This window comes from Ursus americanus, chromosome 2 (assembly GCF_024610735.1).
Source record: "Ursus americanus isolate L20-20 chromosome 2, mUrsAme1.1.p, whole genome shotgun sequence".
NCBI classification, from domain to species: Eukaryota; Metazoa; Chordata; class Mammalia; order Carnivora; family Ursidae; genus Ursus; species Ursus americanus.
The window spans coordinates 73,566,802-73,594,751 of NC_142128.1; the positions used below are offsets into that span (position 1 = coordinate 73,566,802).

At 38.6% G+C, this 27,950-nt stretch overlaps 1 protein-coding gene and 1 pseudogene across 1 annotated transcript; both read left to right on the forward strand.

Annotated features, from left to right (window-relative positions):
• Positions 1-224: 224 nt before the first annotated feature.
• CD55 (CD55 molecule (Cromer blood group)) lies at positions 225-27,715 on the forward strand. Its single transcript, XM_087866011.1, has 10 exons — positions 225-408; positions 1,222-1,404; positions 2,826-3,017; positions 3,420-3,519; positions 4,591-4,676; positions 8,059-8,247; positions 13,309-14,535; positions 17,583-17,915; positions 22,675-22,735; positions 26,637-27,715. The coding sequence occupies exons 1-10, from the start codon at positions 315-317 to the stop codon at positions 26,758-26,760; spliced, it is 2,589 nt and encodes an 862-aa protein (XP_087722137.1). The 5' UTR covers positions 225-314; the 3' UTR covers positions 26,761-27,715.
• Positions 6,002-6,102, forward strand: LOC123785882 (U6 spliceosomal RNA; annotated as a pseudogene).
• Positions 27,716-27,950: the final 235 nt, after the last annotated feature.

Consider the following 27,950-nt stretch of genomic DNA (forward strand, 5'->3'; position numbering starts at 1 on the left):
GCCCCACCCTAGCAAAGAGAGAAAGTCCAGGAGACCGGCCAGAGAGCCCTTCTCCCGGCCCATTACCCCCTTTCCCTAGTCTAGGGTCTCTAGGGGAGGGAGCAGCCAGAGCCCCCCGCCCTCGCCCTGCCCAGCACCTGGTGCGAGCCACTCTCCTCCACCCGTCTCACCGCCCCACCCTTTGTGATTCAGAGCCCCAGCCCCGCCCAGGCGCTAATTTAACGCGCCTGGCGGAACAGCGAGGCGCTGCTGCGGCTTTCAGCTCCTTGCCGGAGCCAGCTTCCACTCACTCCGGGTCCCGGTCCCCGCGCGCCATGTGTCTCGTTGGCGGGCTGACTGCGCCGCCGCCGCCGCCGCCGCCGCCGCTGCTGCTGCTGCTGCTGCTGCTGTGTCCACCTGCCGTGCAGGGTGAGCGGGAGCTGGGGGGCCCAGCCCCGCTGGGTGAACCCTTAGGCTGGTGGGAGGGGCGGGATCCGTCTCCGCGACGACCGAGGAATCTGGGGACCTGGGGAGGGGAGGAATGTGGGCACGGGTAAATTGTTCCCGTAATCCTCTACCCTGAAGGCTCAGGGCTTCCTACTAGCAGGATCCCGTGGGGACAGGGAGAGGATCTCCGCTGCCAACCTGCAGTTTGGGGTCTTGCTGTGCTGGACCCCAGCTAGCAGGACTTCAGGAGTGAGGCGGGGACCGTTGAGGAAGCGCGGGCTGAGTTTGCGGAGCAGCCAAACCTGGCGAAGCCGAAGGGCAGGACTCAAAGAGTGAATTCTGAATCCCCCAACATCTCTTTAAGGGTGGGAGGCCAGAGTTGGTCCCTCTCACCTCTTAAGCAGAGTCCAGTTGTGTGCTGCCCGGGACGCTACACGTTAGCACGTCTTCGCTTCCAGGTGTAACGTTCCACGGGAGCGTCTGTCTTTACTGCGTGCTTAGTAACAGTATCAACGTGGAGATCAATTCTAAACCACTTTTTTTTTTTTCCAATAATGAAAGGGAGGGGTTGATTCTGTCCTTATTTTAGTACTGAATTGACAAGACAGGCAGCCTAGCAACTTCTTGGTCTGTCGCTTCAGCAACTGGATGGAAATGTTACACGTGCCTCAAAAGCCTTGGCTGCTTCCCTTACTCCTCTTGCAAAAGGAATGTTGCTTTGAACTGAAAAGTGTTATTTCCTTCAGTTCTGGGTTTTTTGTTTTTTTGTTTTTGTTTTTGTTTTTCTCTCCCTAGGTGACTGCAGCCTTCCCCCAGAGGTACCTAATGCCCTACTAACTTTGGGAGGTGTCTCGAGTTTTCCTGAAGGAACCACACTAACATACAAATGTAATGAAGGCTTTGTAAAGGTTCCTGGCAAGGCCGACTCAGTGGTCTGTCTCAACAATGCATGGTCAGAGCTGGCAGAATTTTGTAACCGTAAGTTCTTCATTTTTGTATATATAAGTTACGGGAATGGACTATATCTTGCTAGTTTAATTTTATCCCTCTTTAGCATGAGTGGTAATTGATAGTTTTCAAGTATTATGAAATCCCATGGTATATACACCTGGCACTTCACACTGCAGCTAATTGACGACATTACTTCTCAGAATAGGTCCTGCTTCTTCATTAACAGGTTTGGGCATTCTGTTGTTGTTTCTCTGCAACCCCCCCCCCCAACACTGTACCTCCTGAACTAATAGAGAAAATAAACAATAGGTACAATTTAGGGGGTGAATTATATATGAATAGGTTTGGCAATCACCTCACGACACATAACATAGGTCTTCTGTGTTCTTAAATTTCATTTTGTAAAGTAGGACTCCCCAAATAGAACTCTGTGCTAGCATTTCAAAAAGTTCTCTGTATTTCCCTCAAAATCTAGCACTAAACACATAGTCCTATATTAACTTTGACAGAGACAAGTAAAGATAAAAGATGAGACTTGGTTCCTAGCTTTGGACAACCTGGAGTCACAGAAGGTACGGGAAATAGAGAAACTGCCATAAATGTTTTGTGAAATCAGCTTGAACCTTTGCGTTTTGTGTGTGCAGGATAGAAAGCAGTGGTTGAAGTACTTAAGCCTTCACGCGTGTATGCTGTTTTAGAGTTTATAAGGGTTCTATGTAGCTGACTCCACCCCATGAGTGGAGTCGGGACTCTTACCTCCATTTTTCAGTAAGGAAGTAGTGTCAGGGGAAATAGTTCCCCAGAAGTTAAGTAACTTCTTGAGATCAGCAGTTCTTATGCAGGAGAGCCAGGGTCCAAACTTGTCTTTGGACTATAAATCCGAAGTCCCTTCCACTGTACCATGCCTCTACACATTCACCTTTGCCTGGATGTTTACTGTTTATAAATACTTTTATGTACACCGTGGGCTCATCTGATCCGTGGCCTTCTGGGTTGTGGTGAGGATGAAATGAATTTATATGTATAAAACACATAGAAGTGTGTTGTGTGTTTGTACAAACAACAACAATAGTGCTGTTATTGTTATTGCTAATCAGAGCATTAGCCCCAGGAGTCTAAGGAAATCCTAGTTCTCCTCTCACCCCTGTCCTCCTCAGGGAAGGTAAGTGGCAGTGCCTGCATGTGCCTAAAATGGGTCAGATTTCCTGAATTGTGGGCAGAGTGATATCTAGGTACCAGATGTACGAAGTAGGGAACAAAAGGATAGATGTGAATATGCTTGACACACCGTAAATGTTGTAGTGATATCAATATAGTTAAATATCAAATATGTACAAAGAAGTACAGAAAAAGGGGTGATGGAAGGACCAAATAATTCTGGATAATTAAACATAGATTATCAAATAAGGTGATATTAGTTATGTTGTTGCTTTTGTTAATACTTTTAGGTAGCTGTGACGTTCCAACCAGGCTACTTTTTGCATCTCTCAAAACGTCTTTTACCAAACAGAATTATTTCCCAGAGGGTTCCATTGTGGAATATGACTGCCGTCCTGGCTACCGGAGGGACTATTCTCTCTCAGGAAAACTAACTTGCCTTCAGAATTTTACATGGTCCAAACCAGATGAATTTTGTAAAAGTGAGTATAATTTTACAGAGTATTCGTAATCATGTGGTATTTGGGGAAACAGTAATTCTTCCTTCATTCATGCTGGAAGTCTATGTGTATCTACTATTACTTTGAATGATTCTGAAAAGAACCATTAGAGTGATTTTATAATTCTGTTTTATAAATTAGGCCAACTAAACAATTGTGAGACGGGAGTATTAATTTACTCACAGATTTCACATTTAATTAGTTTAAGGTTACCTAAAATGTAAGAAGCATATATTCTAAATATGGTGCTTTATTTGAAACTTACAAAATGCAGGCAGGATTTTACAAGTCTAAGGATAAGAATTGTCAATAGTTCAGATGATGAATTTGCATAGAAGTGCCTGATAATTTAATGAAAAAAAATCGATTTGTGCTCTCTTCTAGGAAAATCATGTCCTAATCCTGGGGATTTAAGAAATGGTCGTGTCAGCATACCAACTGACATATTATACGGTGCGTCCATCTCCTTCTCGTGTAACGAGGGGTAAGTTTTGGCATACTATATATTTATACTCTATGTTTAACAAATGTCAAAACAGATTTAGGACTTAAGATGGAAGTTTTTAAATTTGTGGTCAGTGTTTACAAGCTAGTCTCATTAAAACAATTCCTCTGCTCAAGGATCTTTCATCATGAGCTCATCATGGTTAAATTTAATAAAATGGGGGCAAGAAAGGACAATTTCTTGTAACACCAAATTCTCTCAATTGTTAGATTTCTGTACGTATAGGATTCATTGTAAAATTTTTAATGTGATTAGTAAAGGAAAAAACTTGTAATATGTTGGCACTTACAGAAATTAAATCTTTCAAGTGTTCCAATGAAACTAATCCTTACTTTACCTAAATAATGAATTTGCATATTTTTTTTCTGTATGCAAACTGCCTGTTACAAAATATTGTGTGTTAAAAACATTTACTCCTAGTGTAAAAATATCATGCTGACCTGAGGTCTTTTCTAAGTTCCCTACATAGGGAAAAGGAACTCACTCTTTGGGTATCATCAGTGTCTCAGAGACTGATGGAAATTTCATGTCCATTTTCTCATTAAATATCCGCATATTGAATTATGATATTTTACTCTGTGTGTGTGTGTCCCTGCTGTCTATAAAATAAAAATATCAACATCGTGCGTCTCCTGTATGAAACAGAGATGCTTAGATCATTAATATGATTATTGTCAAATCTGGGGAGTACTTTGAGCCCTTAAAATATAAATATGTTCTATTATCCTATGAAGCCTCTGTTTATCTTTTAGAATTCAGAAATATAAAATATTCAAGCATCTATATCACTTTAAAATGTTTCAAAACACTTTCCTGTTTTCGCCCAAGTAAAAAACGTTTTGCATGTCTTATACTTTTTTACCCTTTGGATATCACCTTTTTTTAATTTAATTTTTTCTTTTCCTTTAAACCGCCATGTGAACTTTGATCAACTATTGTTTTGTTTCCGTCTACTGGTGTAGTAAATATTTTAAGATGATGTTTTGGAGAATTTAAGGGAAGCCAAACAGGTGGATGGGACCTAACTTTTTTCTCCCCTTGTTGCTTCAGGTACAGGCTAGTTGGTGTTCCTTCTAGTTACTGTTCCCTTGTAGATGACGGTGTTGGGTGGAGTGATCCGTTGCCTGAATGCCAAGGTAAGACTGAAAAAAACCTAAGCACTCTAGTTGTGAGGCTGAATAGTCAATGGTAAATTACTTTCTCTCATGAAGAATTATCCAATGTAGCAGTGTCTTAACTAATTTAAAGATCTCTATTAGCGATGTTTCTTAATTTATTAGCTGTGGTGATAAAGGATTAAAAAACCCCAACAAACTCCAAAACAAACAAATAAACAAACAAAACAAACAAAAAACCCCCAGCAAACAGGTGTATATTGTGGTTGGTCATTTATTACCCTACCTTTCCTTCTAACAATCAAGCAAAATAGATAACAGGGTTTTTCTTCCCCCATTATTATTAATTTTATGAATTAAAATACTCTTGATCAGAGAGTTTATATGACCTGACCCTACATCCCAAAATAAGTGGCAAGAGAAGGCCTTTAACCCAGATCTCTGGACGTCAAACCCATCATTTTTCTAGGACTCAGTGTTGCCTCTTTTAAGATTATGAACTGAGCTAATTATCTGTAAATGTTTTGAAATGGGATTGATTTTTCATGATTAGAGAAATAAGGTTGTACAACAACGAAGAAATATGATCTTTGCATTTGAGAATCTTATCTTCTCAGAGGGAGAGTAGGGCATAGAAATCGTATCATAAATGCATGTATCCAGTCAAATTTATATCCACTGGAGACATATGTCTCCTGAAAATTGAGAGGAGTAAAATATGTGCAATATATTTCTTTTTTTTCTTTTTTTCTTAAGAAAAAATGCAATGCTTAAAAATGTAAGCTTTATGATTTCTCCCATCTTTGCTAAAATTATTGCTGAGTTCAAGGTTTTGGTGTTATCAGGAGCAGAAAGCTAGACTGGACTTAGTGGATTTGACAAGTGCATCTTGATTGACGCCCTGCGGGAGGGAATGCATGGGGTCAGTTGATAGGAAGACACATAAAATGAAGTCTTGCCAAGCAAGAGCTTGCAGGGGTAAGCTGGTCACACCTAGGTACTCCTTACAGGGCACACCACCTTGAGCGCTGCCGTCCTACGTCTGCTACTTCCCTTTTTCTCATTATTAGTACTTCGAAATTTTCAGCATTACCACCCACCACCCACCTTTCCCATTTCCACCATCTAGTAAGGGATGTTGTAAGTGATGCGAAAGTGAGTTTGGACGGCAAACGTACTCGAATAGGTATCCCCTTCTGGCACTGTGAGAAGCCTCTGATGCATGCAAATACACAACTTGGACCACACACCCAAGTCATGTACCTGGGACCTTGTCCCCTCGCCCACGGCACTGAACTTTGGACTACAGGTGCACACATCAGCAGTATAGACTCTTCTCGACCATCGGGATCATGTGACACATACAGTAAAGTTGGAATGACACAGAGAAGTTTAGCGTGGTCCTTGCTCCAAGATGACACAGAAATTTATAGTGTTCCATATTTAAAAAAAAAAAAAGAATATGGACAGGGAGAAGGGACCCTTTCAGGCCCTGCAGGGGGGAATTCCGAGGGCCAGTTTCTAGAGCATGATTTACAGTGGGGTGGGGGAGAAGCTCTCCGTAAGCATACCCTCAGCCCTGCCCATACCCCACTGTCAGGGAGAAGCTCAGTCAGAGGAGGGCCACAGCATGGCATCGTAAAGTGTGAGAACTGGGGCAGGAGTCCCACTTGCCTGAGTTCAGAGGTGACACTGATTGCAATGGCCCCCATCCTCCATTCTTGGACTCCATTAATATTTCATCCACACTCTACCCAGATTGATCCATCTGAAACACGGAAGTGACTTATCTCTTCTGCCTTAAGGCTTATACATGTCTCCTCATCACTTACAGAGTCCAAACTCCTTAGTAAAGCATACAGGGGAGCCATGGTCTACTCACTTCACGCTATGTCTTCCCTCATACTTTATGCTCTTTCCACAAAAACCTGCCCACATCTTTCCTTCTGCTGCTGCCTCCGCCTGGAATGTCCTTCGGTCCCTTCTTTGCTTAGCTGTTCTTTTTCCTATGTTTCTTTTCTTTTCTTTTCTTTCTTTTTTTAAATTTTCTTTTTAAGGGGTTGCTCTGATAGACCTTCTAGAAGCTTTCCCTGACCTCCCTGATGGTTAACTGTTCTTCTCTCTTTCTACACCATCGTGCACACTTCTGTGATGAGTCTCACTATTTTGTATTTAAATGAAAATCTTTGAATCTTTTTTGTCACTGTATTTTATTTTATTTTATTTTATTTTAAGATTTTATTTATTTATTTGACAGAGAGCACAAGCAGTGGGAGCAGGAGAGGGAGAGGGAGAAGCAGGCTCTCCGCTAAGTGGGGAGCCCGATGCAGGAGCAGACGCTTAACCAACTGAGCCACCCAGGCACCCCCGTTACGATATTTTAAGACCTAAGACTTAATATTTTATTTAGTTTTGCAATTCTGTTTCTAGAACAATGCCTGGTATGTATTAGGTGCTCAGGAAATCTCTGAATGGCACTGATGGTGATGTGTAATTGTCATGCCCCTTAGCCCCGTGTAAAGCAGATTAATCTGCTCTTGCTCCTTGCTTTCATCAGTGGCCTAAAAGTAATTTATAGGTTTTCTAATACGCTCTGGTTACTTAAGGCCACTTGATGTGACATCATTGATGTACACAAGTGATCCCATTGCTTTTCTGGCTCTAGACAATGTGGAGCTGTTGCATTTATCAGGGCTACTGCCGTGGCGGGGGGGTGGGGCTCTTTTTATAATATGACTAGAACAACTCTGCTTGCACCTGTTTTCCGAATGCACTGCTTAATACATGTACTTTAAGTGAAAGGCTGTGCTTTAATAAATGCTTAAAAAAGTTTTATCCTAAAAGTCAAAATGTAATCCTGCCACTTCTGATATTTCGCTGTGTCAGAATCATCTGTTCCTATTTCCCAAGGATGCCCCTTGACTTCTAGGGCCCTTTCACTTGGCATCATTTCCCCCTGGAATGCAGAGCAATGGCCTCTTCTCTGCTCTCTTAGCAGAAGGGTGTATCTCAGTATTAAACTCAAGTTCCATTTCCTCCTTAAAATCTCCGTCCTGCTTTCACCTCTGAACTCTGGCAGTATTTGCTTTTTCTAGCACAATTTGACATGTAATGTGTGAGGACTTCATTGTAATTTTTGCTTCACATATACGTTCTAAATCTTATTTCTATACATTGGTCTCAAAGTGAGCATTCATGTTTTATACCATTTGTATCCAAAGCTCCAAATAACATGACTCATTACTTAATAGGTATTTCTGAGCTCCCTGGTCGATAGTGCTGAATTTAGAAAAATGGTAGATTTTTTTTTTTAAGTAAGTTATTTAACATGTTTTAATCTTGCTTATTAAAGTAAGTAATTGGCAGTTTTATTAATGTAAAATATGTTGGAATTTTTTTAAAGAAATTTTTTGTCCAGAACCACCAGAAATTAACAATGGATTCATTCTGGATCTACGGGACACTTACGTGTATCAACAGGCTATCAAATATAGATGTAAGGAAGGCTTCACCCTGATCGGAGAGAACTCTATTTATTGTACCGTTAAAGGTGACCAAGGAGAATGGAGTGGCCCGCCACCTGAGTGCAAAGGTAATGAGTTTGCGTTGTTGATTTTTGTTTTATTTTTACCTTTAGGTCTATATATGGGCTACAGAGATTCTATGAACTCCCTAAGAAATGAATGGAAAATGCGGTACATATATGCATATTTGCGTTTTTCTGGGGGGCACGATTTTTCATCAGATTCTCAGAGAGGTCTATGACTTCCAAGGAAAGAGGAACCACTGATATGGAGGATATGTGGTAATATATGAATAAATAAATAAATATATACACGCACATAGCATATAGCGCCCACACATGTACACGTAACATGTCTCACGTTTTTAGTGAGTTAGCTTACATTTGCTATTTCTTACCATATCACCTTCAGTAAGTTAATATCAATACAAAAGGTATATAAAATGGTTTATTTTATTCAGTTGGGAGGGAATCTTAGACTAAACTGAGGGATCTAGATAGTGATCCCAGGAGGCGGTATTTTTTTAAGCAGTGTGATATGTGAGTGCCAGTGCGACTCGAACTCCTTTTATAATTATACTTGGAATTATGTTAGCATGAATTTCTAAATAGCAGTGCTTGTTAAAAACAGTTGTTTGTTATAAATAGTATACATCAACAATGAAGTAATATTAAAACCATGCAGACAAATACGAAATGTAAAGTAAAAATCTCTCTGTCCCTAATCCTTCTCTCAGAAGTAACCATGGTTAACAAATGTTTGCATTCGATTCTAGAAAATAAACATACCTATCCGTATTTATTTTTTTAATCATAGCAGTTATATGGATATATCAATTATTTAACCTATTGAGGGGAATTTAGTTTTTGATTCTAGTTTTTTAAATTATTCTTACAAAAGATGCTGTGGCAATTATTGGGCATCTGGAATCGTGCAGGTGTACATTTTGTACAATAAATTCCTTGCAGGGTAGTTACTGGAGCGAAGGCACAGCGTCCCCGTGCTGGCTCCGCACCCTTGTTGATAATGGCTATTTTGATGTGGCGATGTGACAGCTGCCTGGTGAAAATTTCATTATATTGTTAGAATTAATTTAATTATGGGAGAAGTTTGATATGTGTTTGCTTCTTAATCTGGCTATGTGATACCCTTCATATTTATTTTCCCCTGTTTTATTAAATTATCAGTTATTTAGAGCTTACAAGTCTAGGCTAGTCCCCAAGTAGGCCATGGTAGGCCAATATTTCCTTTACAATAACTACAAAATCAGGGAAGATTTTTTCCTTTTTTAAGTCCTATCTTGAAAGGCACGAGACACAAGGGTGGGAACAACCAGGCCTGAATGAATTAGAATTCCTGGGGGTGGAGCAAAGACAAGCCACTCTGGGCTGGAGATCCATCGTGACTCCCATAAAAGACCACTGCCAGGAAAGAGAGAAACTGGCAAAGCTTTTAGTGGTTGTGGTGGGCTAGAAAAATATACTGAAAATTGAGGTCCTCAATGCAGAGCCAGTTTTTCACTCCAAGGGTCATTTGCTGATTTCTGGGGCTGCAGGGGACACTGGGGAGTTAGACCCAAAGCCTCCAAAGTACAAAATGAAATCTCTCAGCTCCTTATGGTATTTGGGCAACAAATATCAGAGGAAGAAGCTTGGATCAAGCACACACTCCTGTCCCCCTTAACACATTTGTGCCCATTTTGAAGCTGTGTGGGGAAGGAGGCTAGATTGCTGGGCGGGGGACCCCCGAAGGACAGACCTGGCTCTCCCACAGTTTCTTGGGGCTGAGGAAACAAAGATTCCCAGGCTGTTGAGGAAAAGCCCAGAGGGACAACTCCCAAGGAACAGAGGCAAGAGTAGAAGTAGACTGAGTCTTACTAAGGCTGAGACCCAGCTCAGTCCCTCATGGGCTGAGGATGTGATCACCTCCAACCAGTCTGCCTATCAGAAAAGGGGACCTCTCTTGGAAGATCATACCATCTGAAGGTTTTATATACAACGTCTGTAATATAATAAAACAGTATTAGACATGGAGAGAAGCAAGAAGTTATAACCAAATCAGGGGAAAATAAATCCAATAAAAGAGATCCAGATAATTGAGTTAACAGATGAGGACTTTAAAATTATTGGTTAATATGGTTAAGGTATTAAAGGAAAAGAGAAATAGAGAATTTCAACAAAGAACTAGAATCTATAAAAATAAAGTAGACATTCTACCAATATAAAATCTAAAATGAAGAGCACAATTGTTTGAACAGTCATTGGGACGCAGTATTTGGAACAGGAAAAAAGATTCATTAATAAAGCCCAGAAGCACAAAGGGAGGCAGATGTAAAATATAGATAAAACCTTAGGAGATATTTGAGACATGTGAAACTGTTCTAACATAGGTTAGCTAAGAGGAGAGACAGAGAAAGAGAGAAAGAGGAACAGAAGTATTCAAAGAGATGACAGAATTCTCCAAAACTGATGAAATACATCAACACATTTCAAAGATTCTCAGGACTCTTAGAATAAAAATAAAACCACTTCCTGGCATGTCGTGGCAAAAATTTTGACAACTCAAAACAATGATAAAAGCACCAGGAGACAAAAAGACAGCATTATCTTCAAAGGAACAACACTAAAACTGATCACAGGCTTCTCGACAAAAATTGTGGAAGCCAAAGACAATGAGAAGAAATCCTTCAAGTTAAGGATAAGAAAATGACTGCTCACCTGGAATTCTTTACCCAATGGATATATCCTTTAAAACTGAATGCAAAATGAAGATGGTCTCATATGAAAACTAAGGGAACTTGTCACCAGCAGACCAGACCTGCCCAGAATGACAAAGTAAAAGCATTCCTTCAAGTAGAATGAAAATAATCCCAAGTAAAACATGAAAATGCAAGAGGAAATGAAGAACAATAGCAAAGGTACATGACTAGGACTGTACAAAATGATAAATGTATCGTCTTCTGGGGTTTGACGTGTACGTCCAATACAAGTGTATAATAGCAACAGAGCAAAAGGCAGGAAGAGGTAAATTGAATTTAAGGGTTACAAGGTTCTGGCAATACTAAAATGTTGTTAAAATGTTAATTTGCATAGTTGACTTATAGTCTAATATATACTGTAATCTCTAGGGCCGCCATGAAAATAATAGTGAAAGAAAGTATAAATCATAAGCTAACAAAGGAATGATAATGAACACTTTATCCAAAAGGAAACAAGAGAGGAAGGGAAACATAAACTAGATGGGTGGAAGAGCTGACTGATAGTAAAGTGTTTGCTATAAACCCAACTATATCAGTAATTACACAGAGTGTAATTTAAGTAAGGTCGTCAGACTGGATTAAAAAAAGAAAACCTATTTGCTGGCTACAGGGGACACAATTTAATGATAAGAATACTGAATGGTCAAAAGTAAAGGATGGAAAAATATACTTTGCCAACAACTACCAAAAAAAAAAAAGCTGGTGCAGTTCTCATAATATCAAAGAATACTTTAAGATACAACAGTTCATAATGCTAAAGGGGGTCCATTCAACAGGAATCTATCACAATCTACTATCTATGAGCACTGGGAAAAAAGCTTCAATCCACATGTAGCAAAAGACAGAAAGAAAAATAGATAAATCCATGATTATAGTATGAGAATTCTACGCACTTATTTCAATAGCTGTTAGAATAAGCAACCAAAAACCAATAAGAATACAGAAGCAACAGTTAAACTTCTTAAAAAATTGACATAGTAAGAGCATTGAACCCTGTAAGGACAGAAGGAAAAGTTTTTTTCAAGTGTGCATGGAACATTGCCCTTAGGCTGGGCTCTCAATCACCATGTAGTTCAGAAGATTGAAATAATCTGGAGCGCGCTGCTGGCGATGGAATTAAACTAGACACCAAACAACAAAATGGCAAAAGGAGAAAAGTGATTTCCGGGAAACTTACACCATACTAACACGCACGTCTTCTGGATCGAAAATGAGAACTAGCGTGGTAGAGCAAAGGATCAATTTCATGTGGGAGCACCTTACAGGAAAAGTCCGTGTAAATCGTATCCTAACAATACCATCTACCATTTTTTGAGGGCTCAGTCCTGCGCTACCGGCTAGGTATTTTCCGTGAGTTATCCCGTCCCCACCGTCCTCTGAGGGAGCTACAGGAACAGAAATAAATGAGGGCGTGGAGCAGGATGTGTGTGCTGGTGGCGCAGAAATGTGGCAAAATGTGTTCCTTCAGGGACAGACGTTGTGGGCAATAACCTACCTAAATTATTTCTCTCCTTCCTTACAATAAAGTTCTCAAATCTGCTTTGTTTTTATCCTCGTTGTAGAGATGAGAAAGTCACAGCTTAGCAGCATTAGAGAAATCGACAGCAGTCTCCAGTGTGGGTGAAGCCAGCAGCCCTTCTCGGTGCTGCCTTACGAGGGAGTGTGTAAGCAACCCGAAGTCTGACAGGCACTGAAGACCTAAAATTGTACTAAATTGTTAGAGTTGCGATTCTCAGAATAGGATCTTAATCAAGGTCGCACTTCAGATGTTTGGTACCTGATCTGCAATCCAAAGAGGGACTAAACTAATATGTGTCACGTTGGTACCCAGCACAAGAGGAAAAAAGAGTTATTTTTTTCAGATTGACTGTATTACTTGAATAAAGAAGTGAAAGAGAACAAGTTCCCAAGGTCACTAACATGTCCTGAAAGCATTGGGAAAAAGAACTATGTTGTGATTATCTCTGTCTGTCCAGTGGTTCTATCTGGTTCTTTGGTCTTGGCATGAGCAAAGGAAAACATTTTGTGAGAGAAAATGTCTTAATTTGGGGTGTGTCACAGAATGAGATCACTGGCAACTCTGACTTTGGTTTCTTTTCTTTATGCAGGAAACAGTTTAAGAACCTCAGTACTACTTTGGTGTAAAGTACTTTAGTTCTCTACAGGTATACTTTATATCAAAGCGAAAACAATGCAGTGTTTCAGTTCCTTGGGAAAATCATAATTAGACTTGGTTTCCTAAAAGTCATATTCATATTTAGGTATTTGTGGGGGAGAAAGAGAGAATTCATAGAGCAAGCAACTTGTTCCTAAGTCTTAACTTGACAGCATTATTAAGCTAATATTTTTTAACATTTTTCTTCCTCGTAAGGTTCTCAGATTTCTAAGGTCACACCACCAGTTCAGAAATCCACCACAGTAATTGCATCAGCTACAAAGCCCACATCAACTCCTCAGAAACCCACCACAACGAATGTTCCAAGTACCAAAGCTCCGTCAACTCGGAAACCCACCACAGCGAGTGCTCCAAGTACTGAAGTTACATCAACTCAGAAACCCACTACAGTGAATGTTTCAGGTACCAAAGTCCCAACAACTCCTCAGAAACCCACCACCATAAATGCTCCAGCTACAAAGGCCCCATCAACTCTTCAGAAATCCAACACAGTAAACGTTCCAGCTACAGAAGTCCCATCAACTCCTCAGAAACCCAACACAATAAGTTCTCCAGCTACAGAAGCCCTACCAACTCCTCAGAAACCCAACACAGTACATGTTTCAGCCACAAAGTCCCCATCAACTTCTCAGAAACCCAACACAGTACATATTTCAGCTACAAAGGCCCCATCAACTCCTCAGAAACCTGACACAATAAATTCTTCAGCTACAGAAGCCCTACCAACTCCTCAGAAACCCAACACAGTAAATGTTTCAGCTACAAAGGCCCCATCAACTCCTCAGAAACTCAACACAATAAATTCTTCAGCTACAGAAGCCTTACCAACTCCTCAGAAACCTAACACAATAAATTCTTCAGCTGCAGAAGCCCTACCAACTCTTCAGAAACCCAACACAGTAAATGTTTCAGCTACAAAGACCCCATCAACTCCTCAGAAACCCAACACAGTAAATGTTTCAGCTACAAAGACCCCATCAACTCCTCAGAAACCCAACACATTAAATGTTTCAGCTACAAAGTCCCCATCAACTACTCAGAAACCCAACACAGTACATGTTTCAGCTACAAAGACCCCATCAACTCTTCAGAAACTCACCACAGTAAAAGATTCAGCCACAGCCAAAAAATCCCCCATATCAAATGCTCAATCTACAGAGACCCCACCAGCAGCCCAGAATCCCATCATGGCAAATGTGTCTGCTACACAGGCCATGCCAGCCACCCATAGATCCACCACAGTGAAAGCTTCATTTACACAGAGTCTTCCAGCAACACGAAAGTCCACTGCTGTACATGCCCCAGTGACTAAGGGTCTCCATACAACAAAAAGATTGACCTCTGCTCATATTACAGCAAAACAGAGTTCAGCTACTCCCAGGACAACCAACGCACCTAAAGGAAAAGGGACCGTCTCTTCAGGTTAGTTGACACAACTCAGGTTTTCCTGAGTAGGGATCTAAGGTGCTATGGTGGGAAGAGTTTTCCATACTAATGCTCTTGACTTTCTTCAGAGGCAGATTGGGAGTATGCTTGGGCAAAACATTTTGCAATAATATAGAAAAAGATTGGGGCTCCATGAAAACAATGCTAAATTAAGCTTGGCAAAGAAATTCTGTTTTTTATATGAGTTTTAGGGAGTCCTTGAATTCTTCAAGACCCTTCAGAGAACCAAATATGTACCATCCTTATGGCCATTTTCTTGGTCTGGTTTATTGATAGAGACCCATCCCTTAAGTTTGCTGAAGGGTCTCTTGAGATTCCGTAGAGTTGCTAATGTGTTAAAGCATCTCAACACTGTCTTCTAAGTAACTGAAAAGACAGAAATCTTTGAAATAGTCTATATTTACACAAGGGTCTTTAAATGACAATTTTTATAAAAGTGGACTAAAATATGCTGTAGACTTCAGTAATACACATTGAGTGAATGAATGAAACTCTTCTTACCAGTTCCTGCTTCTTCAGGCTACCGTGATGTCCCCTTGTCTATTAACTTACCTAATGGATAGCCAACATTTCTATAGACATTCTTATTCTCTATTCAAGATACCTATTTTTATTTCAGTTTCTTGGAAAATCTCAACAGGACTGTGAGCCAGGAGATAATTTAAAAAAAATTTTTTTAACTTCTTAATTGAAGTCAACACACACATACACACACACACACTGCATAAAACACCCATGTATGACTCAATTACTTTTCTAAAGCAAATATTTTTGTAACCACTACAAATGTCAAGAAATCAACTATTAGCAGCCCCTCAGATTTGCCCTCTCACTTTCCAGATGCTCTGTTGATGATCTTGAACTCCATCCTCTGACTTATCCTCTTACTTAGCCAATATGACCCCTGCATTCTGCTCCCTACACTGCATGGCCTAGGACTTCACTCACGGCAAATATGCAAACCTCATTCCATACCGTTCTCCCTCTTCTGGCTTTGACCCATTTCTGCCTGTCTTCGTTTGCCCACCAGGCCTTCAAATCATGTTATGATTGCTTTTCCAGATTTTGTCCAGAGTTCATAACTGCTGTGATGAAGTCTGTTTTGCCATCATCACCCAGATAATTTTTTAAGACCTTGGAACATTACAGATATCCTTGTTGAAATATCCTTTGTATATTTCATGATTCCCTTCCGTAAAAAGCCAAATACATGCGCATACACAAAATCTTAACCCAGCCCTCCCCGTTTTTGATCATTCTTCGATGCTATCAAATAATCATGGTGTTTTTTTTAAATAGTTTTACACATTGTGACCATATTTTCATATACTTCACAGTTGTTATCTCGAAGCCTTTTTTGCCCTTACCTGACTATTTTTAAGAATTTAAACATTACAGATATTATATGATGTACCACTTCTGTTTCTCTCCCTCTGAGGCACTGACTGCCCTGAGCTTGGTGCGTAAGCATTCTATCTATGTTTTAATTCTTATGCTGCAGGTGTGTATCCATTCCTACCTAGTACATGATATTGTTTGTTTTTTTTTTTGTAATTTACATAAGCAGTATGTTGTATATTTCATTATCTAACTTGACTTTTGGCACTCCACATCGGTTTTATAGCTTGTGTTCACACCTTTAGATCTAGTCATTACTTTAACACTTGTAGGAGGTTACTGACTTCTTCCATTTTTATGACCTGTCTGGGCCTAAAAGTTTTAGGTTGAATATACCTGATTTTTCATAGAGCAAGGCAACAAGAAAGAAGTCTTGCCCTATGTAAATTTTTTAGAGTGCTTACTTTGTTGAAATATTTCTGCAAAAAAAAGAATACAAGATAATTTAACAGATGTAAATGAAACCTGAAAAAAAATGAACTAAACCTGAATCAATAATTATGATGAAAATACAACCAATATTTGGGGTCAAATTTCTCTCTTTTATGCCATTAATTTATTCTTCAAATCTCATATACCATTTTATGCTCATGTTGAAAAAGAAAGTAATTGCTGCCACTTGCTTGCTATGCCTTATAGTTAGTTCTGTGTACCATACACTTCCCCTCCCTGGACACAAGTCCTTGCGATAACCTTGTGACATAAGCCTTTTTAGCTTCATTTTATAGACGACGAATTTAGAGACTCAGAGATTAATTTGTATGATTCATATAGTGCCCAGTTAATAGGGAGAAAGTTGGCAGTTTTAACACCTATTTACTCCAGATCCTGTGCTCTTTTCTACTGCGTAATGTCACCTGTCTCAGTGGTACTTTTGAGTAAATCCATTCACTACTTAGGAGAGCAGCATATTATATTTATTTGAAAGTAATTTTTGCAGTGCCCCATTCATAGTCCTTGAAAGGTAAAAAGTTAAGGTGCTGTGGTAATTTGAGCTTTTGATAGAGTCTGCTGAGAGAGACTTCAGTTTCTGATAGTTTCTTTTTTTTTTTTTTAAAGATTTTATTTATTTATTCAACAGGATAGAGACAGCCAGCGAGAGAGGGAACACAAGCAGGGGGAATGGGAGAGGAAGAAGCAGGCTCATAGCGGAGGAGCCTGATGTGGGGCTCGATCCCATAACGCCGGGATCACGCCCTGAGCCGAAGGCAGACGCTCAACCGCTGTGCCACCCAGGCGCCCCTCTGATAGTTTCTTGGTCATAGGATTGGATCGTGATTATTTACTACATAAGCTTTCAAACTTGTTTCTTGCCATCAAGTCCTATAACCAAATTATATGGTGTTTGTTTCAGTATTCACTAACTCTTTATCATGTTTCACGTTTTTAGTGTTGACTCTTTGAGTAGATATAGGCACTGCTGTATCTGTTGCTTAATATATAACTGTGTTCATAAATTTATTTATAATTTCTTTTAGTTATGGAAATCAGAGTTACTTTTGAACTTTCAAGTACACTGTGGATATATATGTTAAATTGCTAGCAAATCAGTGGCTTTACTTTTTTTTTTTTCTTTCCTTTTTTTTTTTTTTTTTTGTAATTCTTTTTTCTTTTTTTTTCTTCAGATGCCGCCATCATTGCAATTGGTAAGTTTGGGTCTTCGGCAGTTAAAAAAAATTGTCATCGGTGTGGGATGTACAATCCATATTCCTGGAAGAGAATATTGTCTTTTTACTGTCTTAGGAATACTATTAAAATGAAATGTTTAAGGGTGTCGAGGAGAAGTCGGGTAAATGCAGTTTATCGACGTGTTTGGTGGACACCGTTAGGTACCCGGTATGTTCCTACGTATTCCCAACCATGTTCTTGTTCCAAGGGAATTTTAGGGCAACTTCAGATCATTTGGCCAGCCAGTCAAGTATCATTGACTGCCTATTGTCTCAAAGCATCATCATTCTAAGGGGCCAAAAACAACAAGAAGGAGGCTGTTGTCAATACAGTTTTTAAGCCTCAAATATTTTATAAGTACTCACAAACTACTCCTTGACCGTTTCTAGACTTCTATTCCAAATAAGCCAGAATGCTACCTTTGATTACATCCTCTTCCTTTTCCCTTCCCTGTCAGTGATTTAAAGCAAAGATAGCTTTAAAATTATTCTGTTGCTATGGGCATAAGGGTATATCTGTGTTGCAATTTCTTCTGCCTTTGTTCCAGTCCTTTTTTGTTGTTCATAAATATTATTTGATGTTATACATTTTAACAAGAAGATTAGTAACTCTTAAAGAAAATGGTAAGAGAAATGTTTAAGAAGCAATACAGCTTAGTTGGTATATTAATAAGGAATGCCCAATAGAAAATATACACTTATAAAAAAAAAAGTGAGTATTTTAAAATTACATCCTTATAAGCTAAAGTCTCCTATCTATGCATGCATGAATGAGACAAGGGATTGAAGCTGAAAGTAGGTATTTTATTATTATTATTATTATTATTATTATTATTATTATTATCATTCTTTTATATTTTGAATGAACCTCTCCTTAGCTAAACTACTTATCTTGAAAGAACTGAACAGTTGGAATTCACTTTGTTTGTTTGATATTTTAATAGAAATAAATGTATTCTGAATGAAAACTTCATGATTTCATCATTTAATGTGAACAGTGATGAGTTTAGTCGATGGGCTTTTTCTCACCTGCTCAGTGGCGTCCGATGAAGGTGTGAGGTGCTTATTTTCTCTGAAATTCTTGAAGTATGTACTATATGATTTCCCAAAAACTTTCCCTTAAAGTTAGTTGCAATTCCAACTTGTGCTCAAAAATAAAGAGGAGCTCTTTCCCTCTTAAATCAGACATGTGGCAATATTTTTCTTTGGGATCTTATAGTTGCAAAATATAAACCTAAAAATTATTAATTTCTTCAATTTATTTTGTGAATCGGAACACTTTTCTCATTTTATTTTTATTTTATCAATTTTTAAAAAATTTGTTGTTGAGACACAATGTTGCATTAGTTTCAGGTATACAGCGTAGTAATTGGGTAAGTGTGGGCTGCGCCCACCCCAAACGTAGCGGCCTTCCGTCACCATACAATGCCATTATAATGTCATTGACTAAATTCCTTACACTGTGCATTTTATTCCTGCCACCTGTCTTATTTTAAAGATCAGCAAACTCTACTTACAAAGAAATTGCTTTTCTTGATTACACTGCAATGTTAGTGACATAGATGGTACTAGAACTTTGGAAGTATTTGAATTTTTTCCTATTCAATTCTGCTAAGAAAGAGAGACTGACTAATCTCAGAACTTCCTTATTTGCCACTAAGTGAAGACTTTATTGTGAGGCCTATAGCCACTCTTCGGCTGGCTCTGTATCAGTGTTTCTCAAAAATCTTTTTTTCATTATTGCCCTCTCCCCCTCAGGGAACTTTTCAGACTTTTTTTTTTTCCCCTAATCACCGTCCCCCCCCACCACCCAGTGAAATTTTACTACCACAGATATACTGTAAATCTATTTACATTCTTTATGTGTTTCTATACTTTATACATAAAAGAGTAAGATTTTGTTCACCCTTTTGGGATAACGCCACTCCCATTGAGAATACATGCTCTGTATAGTTGTATTTTGTTTTTGCTTTTGTTTCTGTTTTTGTTTTTTTATGCCAGCATTTAAAGAAGACAGGCTTGTGTTTTCGAGTCAGCCAGACCTTGGTTTGAATTTTGTGGGTTCTTTTTTTTTCTTTTTTTTAATCTAGTAATTACTCAACCCAAGTGATTGAACTTAATCTTTCTGAGGCCCAGTCTTCTCATTTATGGTCCCTATTTAAAGTCTTTGAAGCTTAATGAGATAATAAATATGAAAACTCCGGCATAGTCCTAACCATTGAGTAAATATTAGCTTAAAGTAGTCATGCAGTGCGTCACTGGCATTTTCCTGAAATGGGTTTCTGACCGTTTTATCATTCCCTCTGGCCACACCAAAGAGTAAAAATAGTCCTTTATTAAGGTAATATTTGCATTTTTGCTGTGTGGCAAGTACTCTACTGGAATTTTTATGTTTTTTTTTTTTTTATGATTTTTATTTATTTGTTTGACAGAGAGAGAGACAGCCAGCGAGAGAGGGAACACAGGCAGGGGGAGTGGGAGAGGAAGAAGCAGGCTCCCAGGGGAGGAGCCTGATGTGGGGCTCGGTCCCAGAACTCTGGGATCACACCCTGAACCGAAGGCAGACGCTTACCGACTGAGCCACCCAGGCGCCCCATGGAATTTTTCTGTTTTTATTTTACTTTTCAAAGGACCTTATAATGTATCTATGTCCCATTTTTAATTTTTTAAAGTTTTTTACTTTTTAAAAAAGATTTTATTTATTTGACAGAGAGAGAGAGCACAAGCAGGGGGAGTGGCAGGCAGAGGGAGAAGCAGGCTCCTCGCTGAGCAGAGCCCCCATTCAACTCTGGGCTCCATCCTAGGACCCCGGGATCACGTCCTGAGTGGAAGGCCGCTGCTTAACCAACTGAGCCACCCAGGCGCCCCTCTATGTCCCATTTTTCATCTGAAAGAATGATTTTTGCAAGATTTGCAACTTGCCCAAGGTCACACCTCTGTTAGGTGCTTCAGCAGAGGCAGGCGACTCGTTTCTCCAGCACGAGATACTTGAAACGGTAGAAAGATTCTTGTCCTATGTGAAAATCTGCACAACTCAAATTTGACAATGAATGTAGTTCTGATTCTTTACTGCCCCCCCCCACCATCGTTGAAACCCTATTTCGTGATGTTCATAAATCTCTTATGGGGATTCATAAGTCAGTTGAAGGAATATTTAAGAAAAAATGAAAGACTACTCAGGGACATATCTAAAATGCTCTTTCTGTATCCTTCCAATACCACATGCTGATTAACTGGGGCTCTATACATCCACCAGCGTGTGGCATATGGTACTGACGAGCCCAAGTGCAGGCGTACTTTCAAGAATCTTGAATCCTCAGTAGTAATTTGAAGTGTGTCAGATACTATGATGTCAGGTCCTCACTGTGTCTTATTAAACCTGTCTCTCTGTAGGATGAACTTAAATCCCATTTTAAAGTGACTTCAATTATCTACAAGTAATTCAAAGTTAAGAAATCAGACAACATAATCATCTGATTTTTCATTGATCTGCTTAGGCTGACAAGAGAAGCATTGAAGTTCCCTCCCTTAAAAAATACAGAGGCACAGGAAATCCAGTGATCATAACAAAACCCTTCAAGGGTCCTATGGATGTTGCCGAGGAAGTGGTGTTAGATTCTGATTTGTCAATCTGAAAATTTGAGGTTTACTGAAGCACATTCTTTTTCGTTCTATAAAAGTCTCTTTCTGGTGTGACTTCACCTGTCCACAGACCTCAGTTCCTTTATTCTGTTATGTTAAGGACGATTGTAAGGAAGAACAACCTATTAACAACTTTTTTAGTTTTGCATATAAACTGCACTTCCGCTTTATTAGATGCGGAAGTGCGACCTTTTGAAGTGACTGGACAAACCCACATTTCTTCAGAAATAGAACCTTTAAATTTATACCAGATCTTATATGTGGAATTCTGACTCAGGTTCTTCAGGAATGAAGATAATACTGTGTATATTAATGTAACACCCATCTAGTATAAATTGTATTTGAACAACCTCAGGTATTTTTCTTGAACATACTATGAACAATTAAAATCGTGACCAGAACCTGGGATTAGAAACCAGTTTTTCTCTGTTGATAAACTGTTCAGTTTATCCTTTGTTGGTCTCAGTTTTCTCATCTGCAAAAAGAAGATCATTCAATGCAACTTAATAAATATTTTCTAAACACTTCCTACTATTTGCCAAGTACTGTGCTGGTTATTGGAGTGATGGGATATGAGGTGGCAAACTGCTTTACAATGTCTTAAACATTGTAAATATCATTCTATATAGTGAGAAACATTGCTAAAATACTCCTTTTAGTTGGAGAAACCCATTTCCTGAAATTATATAATTGTCCTACCTAAAAGCTCTTCAATTAACAATTAAGAGCATTGGTATCATGATTATAATTTCATTGTGACATTTATTCTGACTCGTAAGTCTTAAATTGACCTTGATTCACCCTTGGGTTGGTTTTTCCATAGGTACCAAGTGAATTTTGAGATCATAACTATTGCCTTTATACTTTAAATTCTTCTTTATTTATAACTTGGAACGTAATACGCCTATTAGTTTACTGAAGAATCACTTATGTAGAATCCTGTTTTTTCATATTTCTGTATTTTGATCTAGCTTCCTGTGAAAACATGAGTCTCCGCGCACATTCTTCTAGAATTACATATGTGCCGATCAGTATTCTAAGAATAAGATTTTGGTTCTGCCATCAAGATACTTTAGATCACTTTAAAATTTTCTGTCTTCATTTATCATTCAAATTGAAAATGGGATGGTTTTACAACCCTTGAAAATGGTGGAGTTAATGGGAGTGGTGAAGGGAAAAGAAACCCCAAATTTTTGAGGAGCCATGATTTATTTTACAAATACAGTCTTTCCAAGCTAATGATATGGTGCTAGGGGATCAGTTAAAGAAATTGGGTAAAATACTGAAAAAATTTACCTGTGGTAGAAATAGCTGTTTTGTTCAATCATGTATCCATATGATAGTACAATTGTGTGACATGACTGTTTTGCTGATGTGGAACCAATTTGTGATTTGGTTGCTTTCCTAGTGTCATCTGTCATTTCCTTTGCAATACAGATCCAAAGACTAGAGCTCAACGACATTGCAGGGTGAGGTAGGGAGGAAGAGGGAGACCAAGAATGGTATGGAGAAAGGGCACACAGGTGGTTTGGAGAAGAAAGACTGTGTGTAAAAATCAAACTATAAAAATTATGGATGACCAACTTATTTGACCAATTATTTTTTTATCGGTCAACTCAAAATAGTGCATTTAATCTCAAAAGGAAATATTAGCTTTCCTAAATGAAATCGTATCGACAACAGACTAAACACTGAACAGCATACTCTGTAAACAACGTAAATATTTTAACCTCCATGCACGGGTGACATTACCTTCCCTGTGAGGGAGAAATGCCTACAGCTCTTATCTTTACGAGGAACCAGAGTAAATGGCTTTCCCATTAACCACATATGTAGCCCTCCCCTCGCGGAGACTCAGTTCACTCATCCACACAATGAGAGTGAACTCTAAGATACCTTCTAGTGCGAAAATTATGTAACTCAGTCATCATGTTTGAACGACGATGATCAAAGCACTTACAATTGAGCCTGGTAGGGGTTGAAACACTTCAGAAACCTCTCCAATGGGTTAAACACATTTTATTTGAGCATGGTGATACTTCAAATATTTGATTTCATTTTTCTTTGACCAAAAGCAGGATAAACAGCGTGCCATTTTTACTGTCAAACTAGTGACATACGAAAGGCACACACAAAATGTGATTCGTGTCTCCTGTTTTTCTTTAACTTGGCTCATAACCAGTGTGTTTGTCATTGTGAAACTGCGTTGTATCTGTACTTGCTTGTGTTTCTATTAACCGTGTTACCAAATTTTTTCCCCCTCAAGGACTTGTTGCTGGTACTGTAATTGGTACCCTAATTCTAGTCAAAATTTTCTGGCACTATGGAAAATCAGGGTGAGCAGAAATTCTGATGATTTAAAAAAAATGTGTTCTTAGCTTTTCTCCAGTAAAACTTGACACTCTATCAGAAGGTAACTCTCTTAGCTTAATTGTGTTTTTTGACATGCTCTCTCTTTATTCCTTTTCTCTGTCATTACTGCCCTGGGTGAACAGATAGATTTGTGTCTTTTTTGTCTTTTTTTCAATTTTTCAGTGGATTCAAGGACATTAACATGTCAAAGGAAAGTGATTTGAAAGCCACATTCTCACCTTGCAATCTGTTAATCAACTCACCTTGTTTCCCTACTCAGTCCAATTTCTGGTCATATATGTGTGTTGCGGAGAAGCAGAAACCCAGGGAAAAATCAGCCTCTAGCAGGTTTGGCAGGTTGCCTGTGATTAGGCCTTTTTTCTGAGTTGTATTTATGAAAACATACCGAAACAGATATAAACAGCCCAGGAGCCTGATTGCTTGATTTGAATCGTCCCAGGGCTGAAGTTTACGGGCTGAAGTTTACGTGCTTTGTGACAACAGGCAACTTCACTTCTCTGATGCTCCTTTTCTTAACTTGTAAATTGGGGGACATATAACACCTGCTTCAGGGGACTGTAGTAAGGATCAAATGAGCTGTCCCCTGTAAAGAAGGTAGAACATTGCTTGGCACATAGTAAGCCCTCAGAGGGTAGAATGCAGCACATAGGGAAAAAACCAGTATTATTTGAAATATCTGATCTGCATGCAATGTGCATGTTAAGTATGATGTCATAGCTGGCTCTGACCCATCCTATAGACACAGGATTATTTCAGTTCACCCTCGTCTGTTTTATAGATTTTACTGTTCAGAAAACTTATATAAACTTGAATGATTTCTAAACTGCCCTAATGCCTATTTTTTTTCACTCATTAAAAATAACTCTACTTTAATGCTGCCACTAACTGGCCTGTTTTAATTTGGGGGCTGATGTGAGCTGTCTACTTTTTACCCTCTGTAACTCTTACCTTTCTCCTTAGATTAACGGTATTATTGAAGCCTATTATAAGCTGAAGTATGTAAATGTTCTTTAAGTCACTAAGTGGTTCAGTCTTTTAGTAAAATTATCCTGCTACTGGGTCCTGGGCTTTGTGGGCTTTTAAGTAGATATTTGTTTACTGCCAATAAAGTATTCTAGATGCTATAATAGCAAATGTAGTGAAATAGAGCTTCAGATTTTTCAGAAACTTTTTAAGAATGTGGTTTAGAGTCCACCAAAAACAAACAGAATTCGAAGTCATACAAAGGGAGTTAAGTTGGTTCAAATGCTTGAGCAAAACTACTGTGGAAAAACAGTAAACCACCCCCTGGGTACTTCCTTGCCCTCGTTCTGGCTCTCCTTTTGATTTAGAGCATTATGGGTTTACCTTGCAAAGCCTGGCACAGCCTGGCAAAGCCTGGTTTCCCTGGCAAAGCCTGTGGGGCCTGGTAGGTGAGGGGGAGGGAAAGGAATGTGGAGTTCACTGGGCGCTCTCTGGGCGGTTTCAGTTTCTTTACATACTTTTCAGTAAAATATTGGCCATGATCGTTCCAGTGGGATTAAAGGTGCTGAAACATAGAGGAGGGAATATTTGTTTTGAATTTCACTGGGGTTTTGCAGTAAACCGAATTCCTCTATTTCTGAATCAGAGGACACTCATACAAACCCCTAAGAAAACACTTGCCTTTTTCATGTGCACTTAGAAAACACTCCACTTGCCTTTGTTTTGGAAGTAAAAGCTGTTGAAGTTAAGAGCTAACTTCATATGTTCCTGGTTATGCTCCTGATCTCATACTGATTTAATTAAAAATTGGATCTTAATAGGGGCAGGGAAAAGAGTTGATGAGTGGGAAGGTGATCACGTACCCTCACTTGGTGACCCTTGGCGTTTGCCCACCAAAGGATTTCCTTTCCTCTCTTAGAAATGTAGGGTTCCGTAAGTTTTAGTTAAAAGGGATGTGATTGTAAAGAAATGCTAATACTGCTTTTCGGTTGAAATTAAAATTATATAATTCAATTAGTGTTTTCCTTCTCTACTATTCAGCTCTTATTACACTCATGAAAACGGCAAAGCATGCAAAAATAATAAGCTTTGTAATTTAACTGTGACTGGTGCTGCCTCAGAAGTAAGACGTTCTGGTAAATCAGAAAAGGTATATGGTTTAATAAAGTCACATTTCTGTGTCTTGCAAAATGTCCATCAGTACAGCTGATGTAGGTTTTATCCATGACTGTTCAAGGATAATAGTGGCTCAGACCTCTATTATCTCATCAGACTGGTTTTTCTTTCTTGAGTGAATGACTAACATACTGGATCTCTCATTAGCATGATGTGTCCTCCATTCTCCGCTCATCATCTCATCTTGTGTTTTGCATTCAGTTTCTTGAAATGATTGGCTGCTAGCAATGCCACAGATATTTGGGGGAAAAAAACGAAAGGTGGATACATTAGGGCTTAAAAGTAGGAATGCCTTCATTATGACTGTTTGCGTCATGAGATGATTGGCTTATATTATATTTGTTTCTCCTTTTTTACTTGGTGGCTTTTAGAGTTTCCAGTGTGTAGGAAATATTAAGATTTGTTTTATGGTATCTTTTGTAAGTCATGCTTATAGATCTTATATCTCCTTTACGTTATACAAAATTATGACACAAAAATAACTCAATATAAACTTATCCGTGAAGCATTCTAGGTGTCTTCCTTGAGGTGTCTTTTGATGAAACTTTTCTCTATGGCATGTGTCAGGGGTTTTCATTGACTTTTAATCTGGAAGTATCTTAACCGATTCTAACTTGGCTACTTAAATTTCAAGAAACTAAAAAAACTCAAGTGTCATATTTTAGTTGGTGTCGCTAGAACTACGACACACTAAGATCCACACTGGCTGAGGCTGGATGACTTACTAATTTTGCCTTTGTTTTGCATGGTGCACTAACTGATTAATTTCCATTGTTTATCGCATAGTAACCCAAAGATTAATGTGTATCATCAGTCAATAAAATTATTTTGATGTTGACTTTCTTTTTTAACTTTCAGGACACACATGTGTAACACTGACAGTCTTGTTTATGACGCTAGTAACCATTGGCTAGCTGATTTAGCCGAAGAAGAGTTAAGAAGAAAGTGCACACAAGTATGCAGACTATTTCTAGTTTCTTAGACCTTTCTGGAGGAGTGGACAAAATAAATGTAATAGTGTTCTTCGTTTCACATGCTATCATTGTCTTTAAGGTGCATAGGAAAATCATCGAAGCAAGGAGAAGCAAATCTGTCATGGGACACTCCCAAACCTCTTGAAAATAGAACAACTTGCAAAATTTCGAGTGATTACACTCCTCAAAATGTAGGAAAGTGTGGAGGTTCGGTCAGACTTAGAACGTGAACATGAAAAAAGGAAATGCATGATTTTTTTTCACTAGATGTGTAACATTTTTTTTTGTTTACAAAGGAAATCAAAAATTAAAAATTAAATACAGTCATTGGATACTTGGAAAGAAACCAAAAACCTAAAATCAGTCTCTTCTGAGCAAACTTGCCAAAGAGAGATGAACCATATTATAAAATAACCCTTGACTGTAGGGCGTTTTCTTTTCTTATTCCATTGAAATGAGTCTAAATGGGTTAACAAAATATTTTAAAGGAAAAACATGCTCATGACCCAAGAGCACTGATTTTCTTGGGTTAGTTGGTGGCAGAGAAGGAAGAGAGAATGAAGAAATAACTCTTTGTCACACAGTACAGGTATCCAATCAGGACTCAGCCTCTCACTTGTAAATAAAATGGATTGGCTATAATTTTGTTTAAGGACAATCTTTTTTTTTTTTCCTCTTGGAGAAGGACCCCTATGAAAGGGTGAAAAGTATCTTCATTAATTTAATGTCTCTAAAAATATCCAGAGATATTATGATATTTACACAAGAGAAGAGTCTATATTTCTGAAGTGAGATGTTCATAGCCAAATTGTAAATCTTATTCTTTTGTAATATTGACGTTAATTTATTTATATTTATTTATGTCAGTGAATGCATTGGTTTTACATGTATAGCAAGACAAGTTCAAGAAGATATGTAAAGAAAAATTTATTTTCCCTAAATAGAAATAAATAATTGATTACATTTTTTGTCTCATGTAGTATTTGAAATTTATTTTCTTAGATATAAATAATGCATTTCTAAATAAGAGATTCTTCTCCTGCCTCCCATAAGTAGTTTAGAATGCTGTCCTTTGCTTCTCCTGGTGTGAAACATTTTCATTTACTTTGAAATTTTACCCTATTGTACTTTCTCAAGCATGCCATATTCTCAGAGTTGGTCCCTTGTTCCTGGTTTACCTAAGGGCAATCACATTAAC

Bases quoted from the DNA above. Each gene is read 5' to 3' on its own strand.
- CD55 (XM_087866011.1), top strand. From the start codon at position 315: ATGTGTCTCGTTGGCGGGCTGACTGCGCCGCCGCCGCCGCCGCCGCCG. The intron at 3,018-3,419 runs GTGAGTATAATT...GCTCTCTTCTAG, and splicing joins ACCAGATGAATTTTGTAAAA to GAAAATCATGTCCTAATCCT. The intron at 3,520-4,590 runs GTAAGTTTTGGC...TTGTTGCTTCAG, and splicing joins TCCTTCTCGTGTAACGAGGG to GTACAGGCTAGTTGGTGTTC.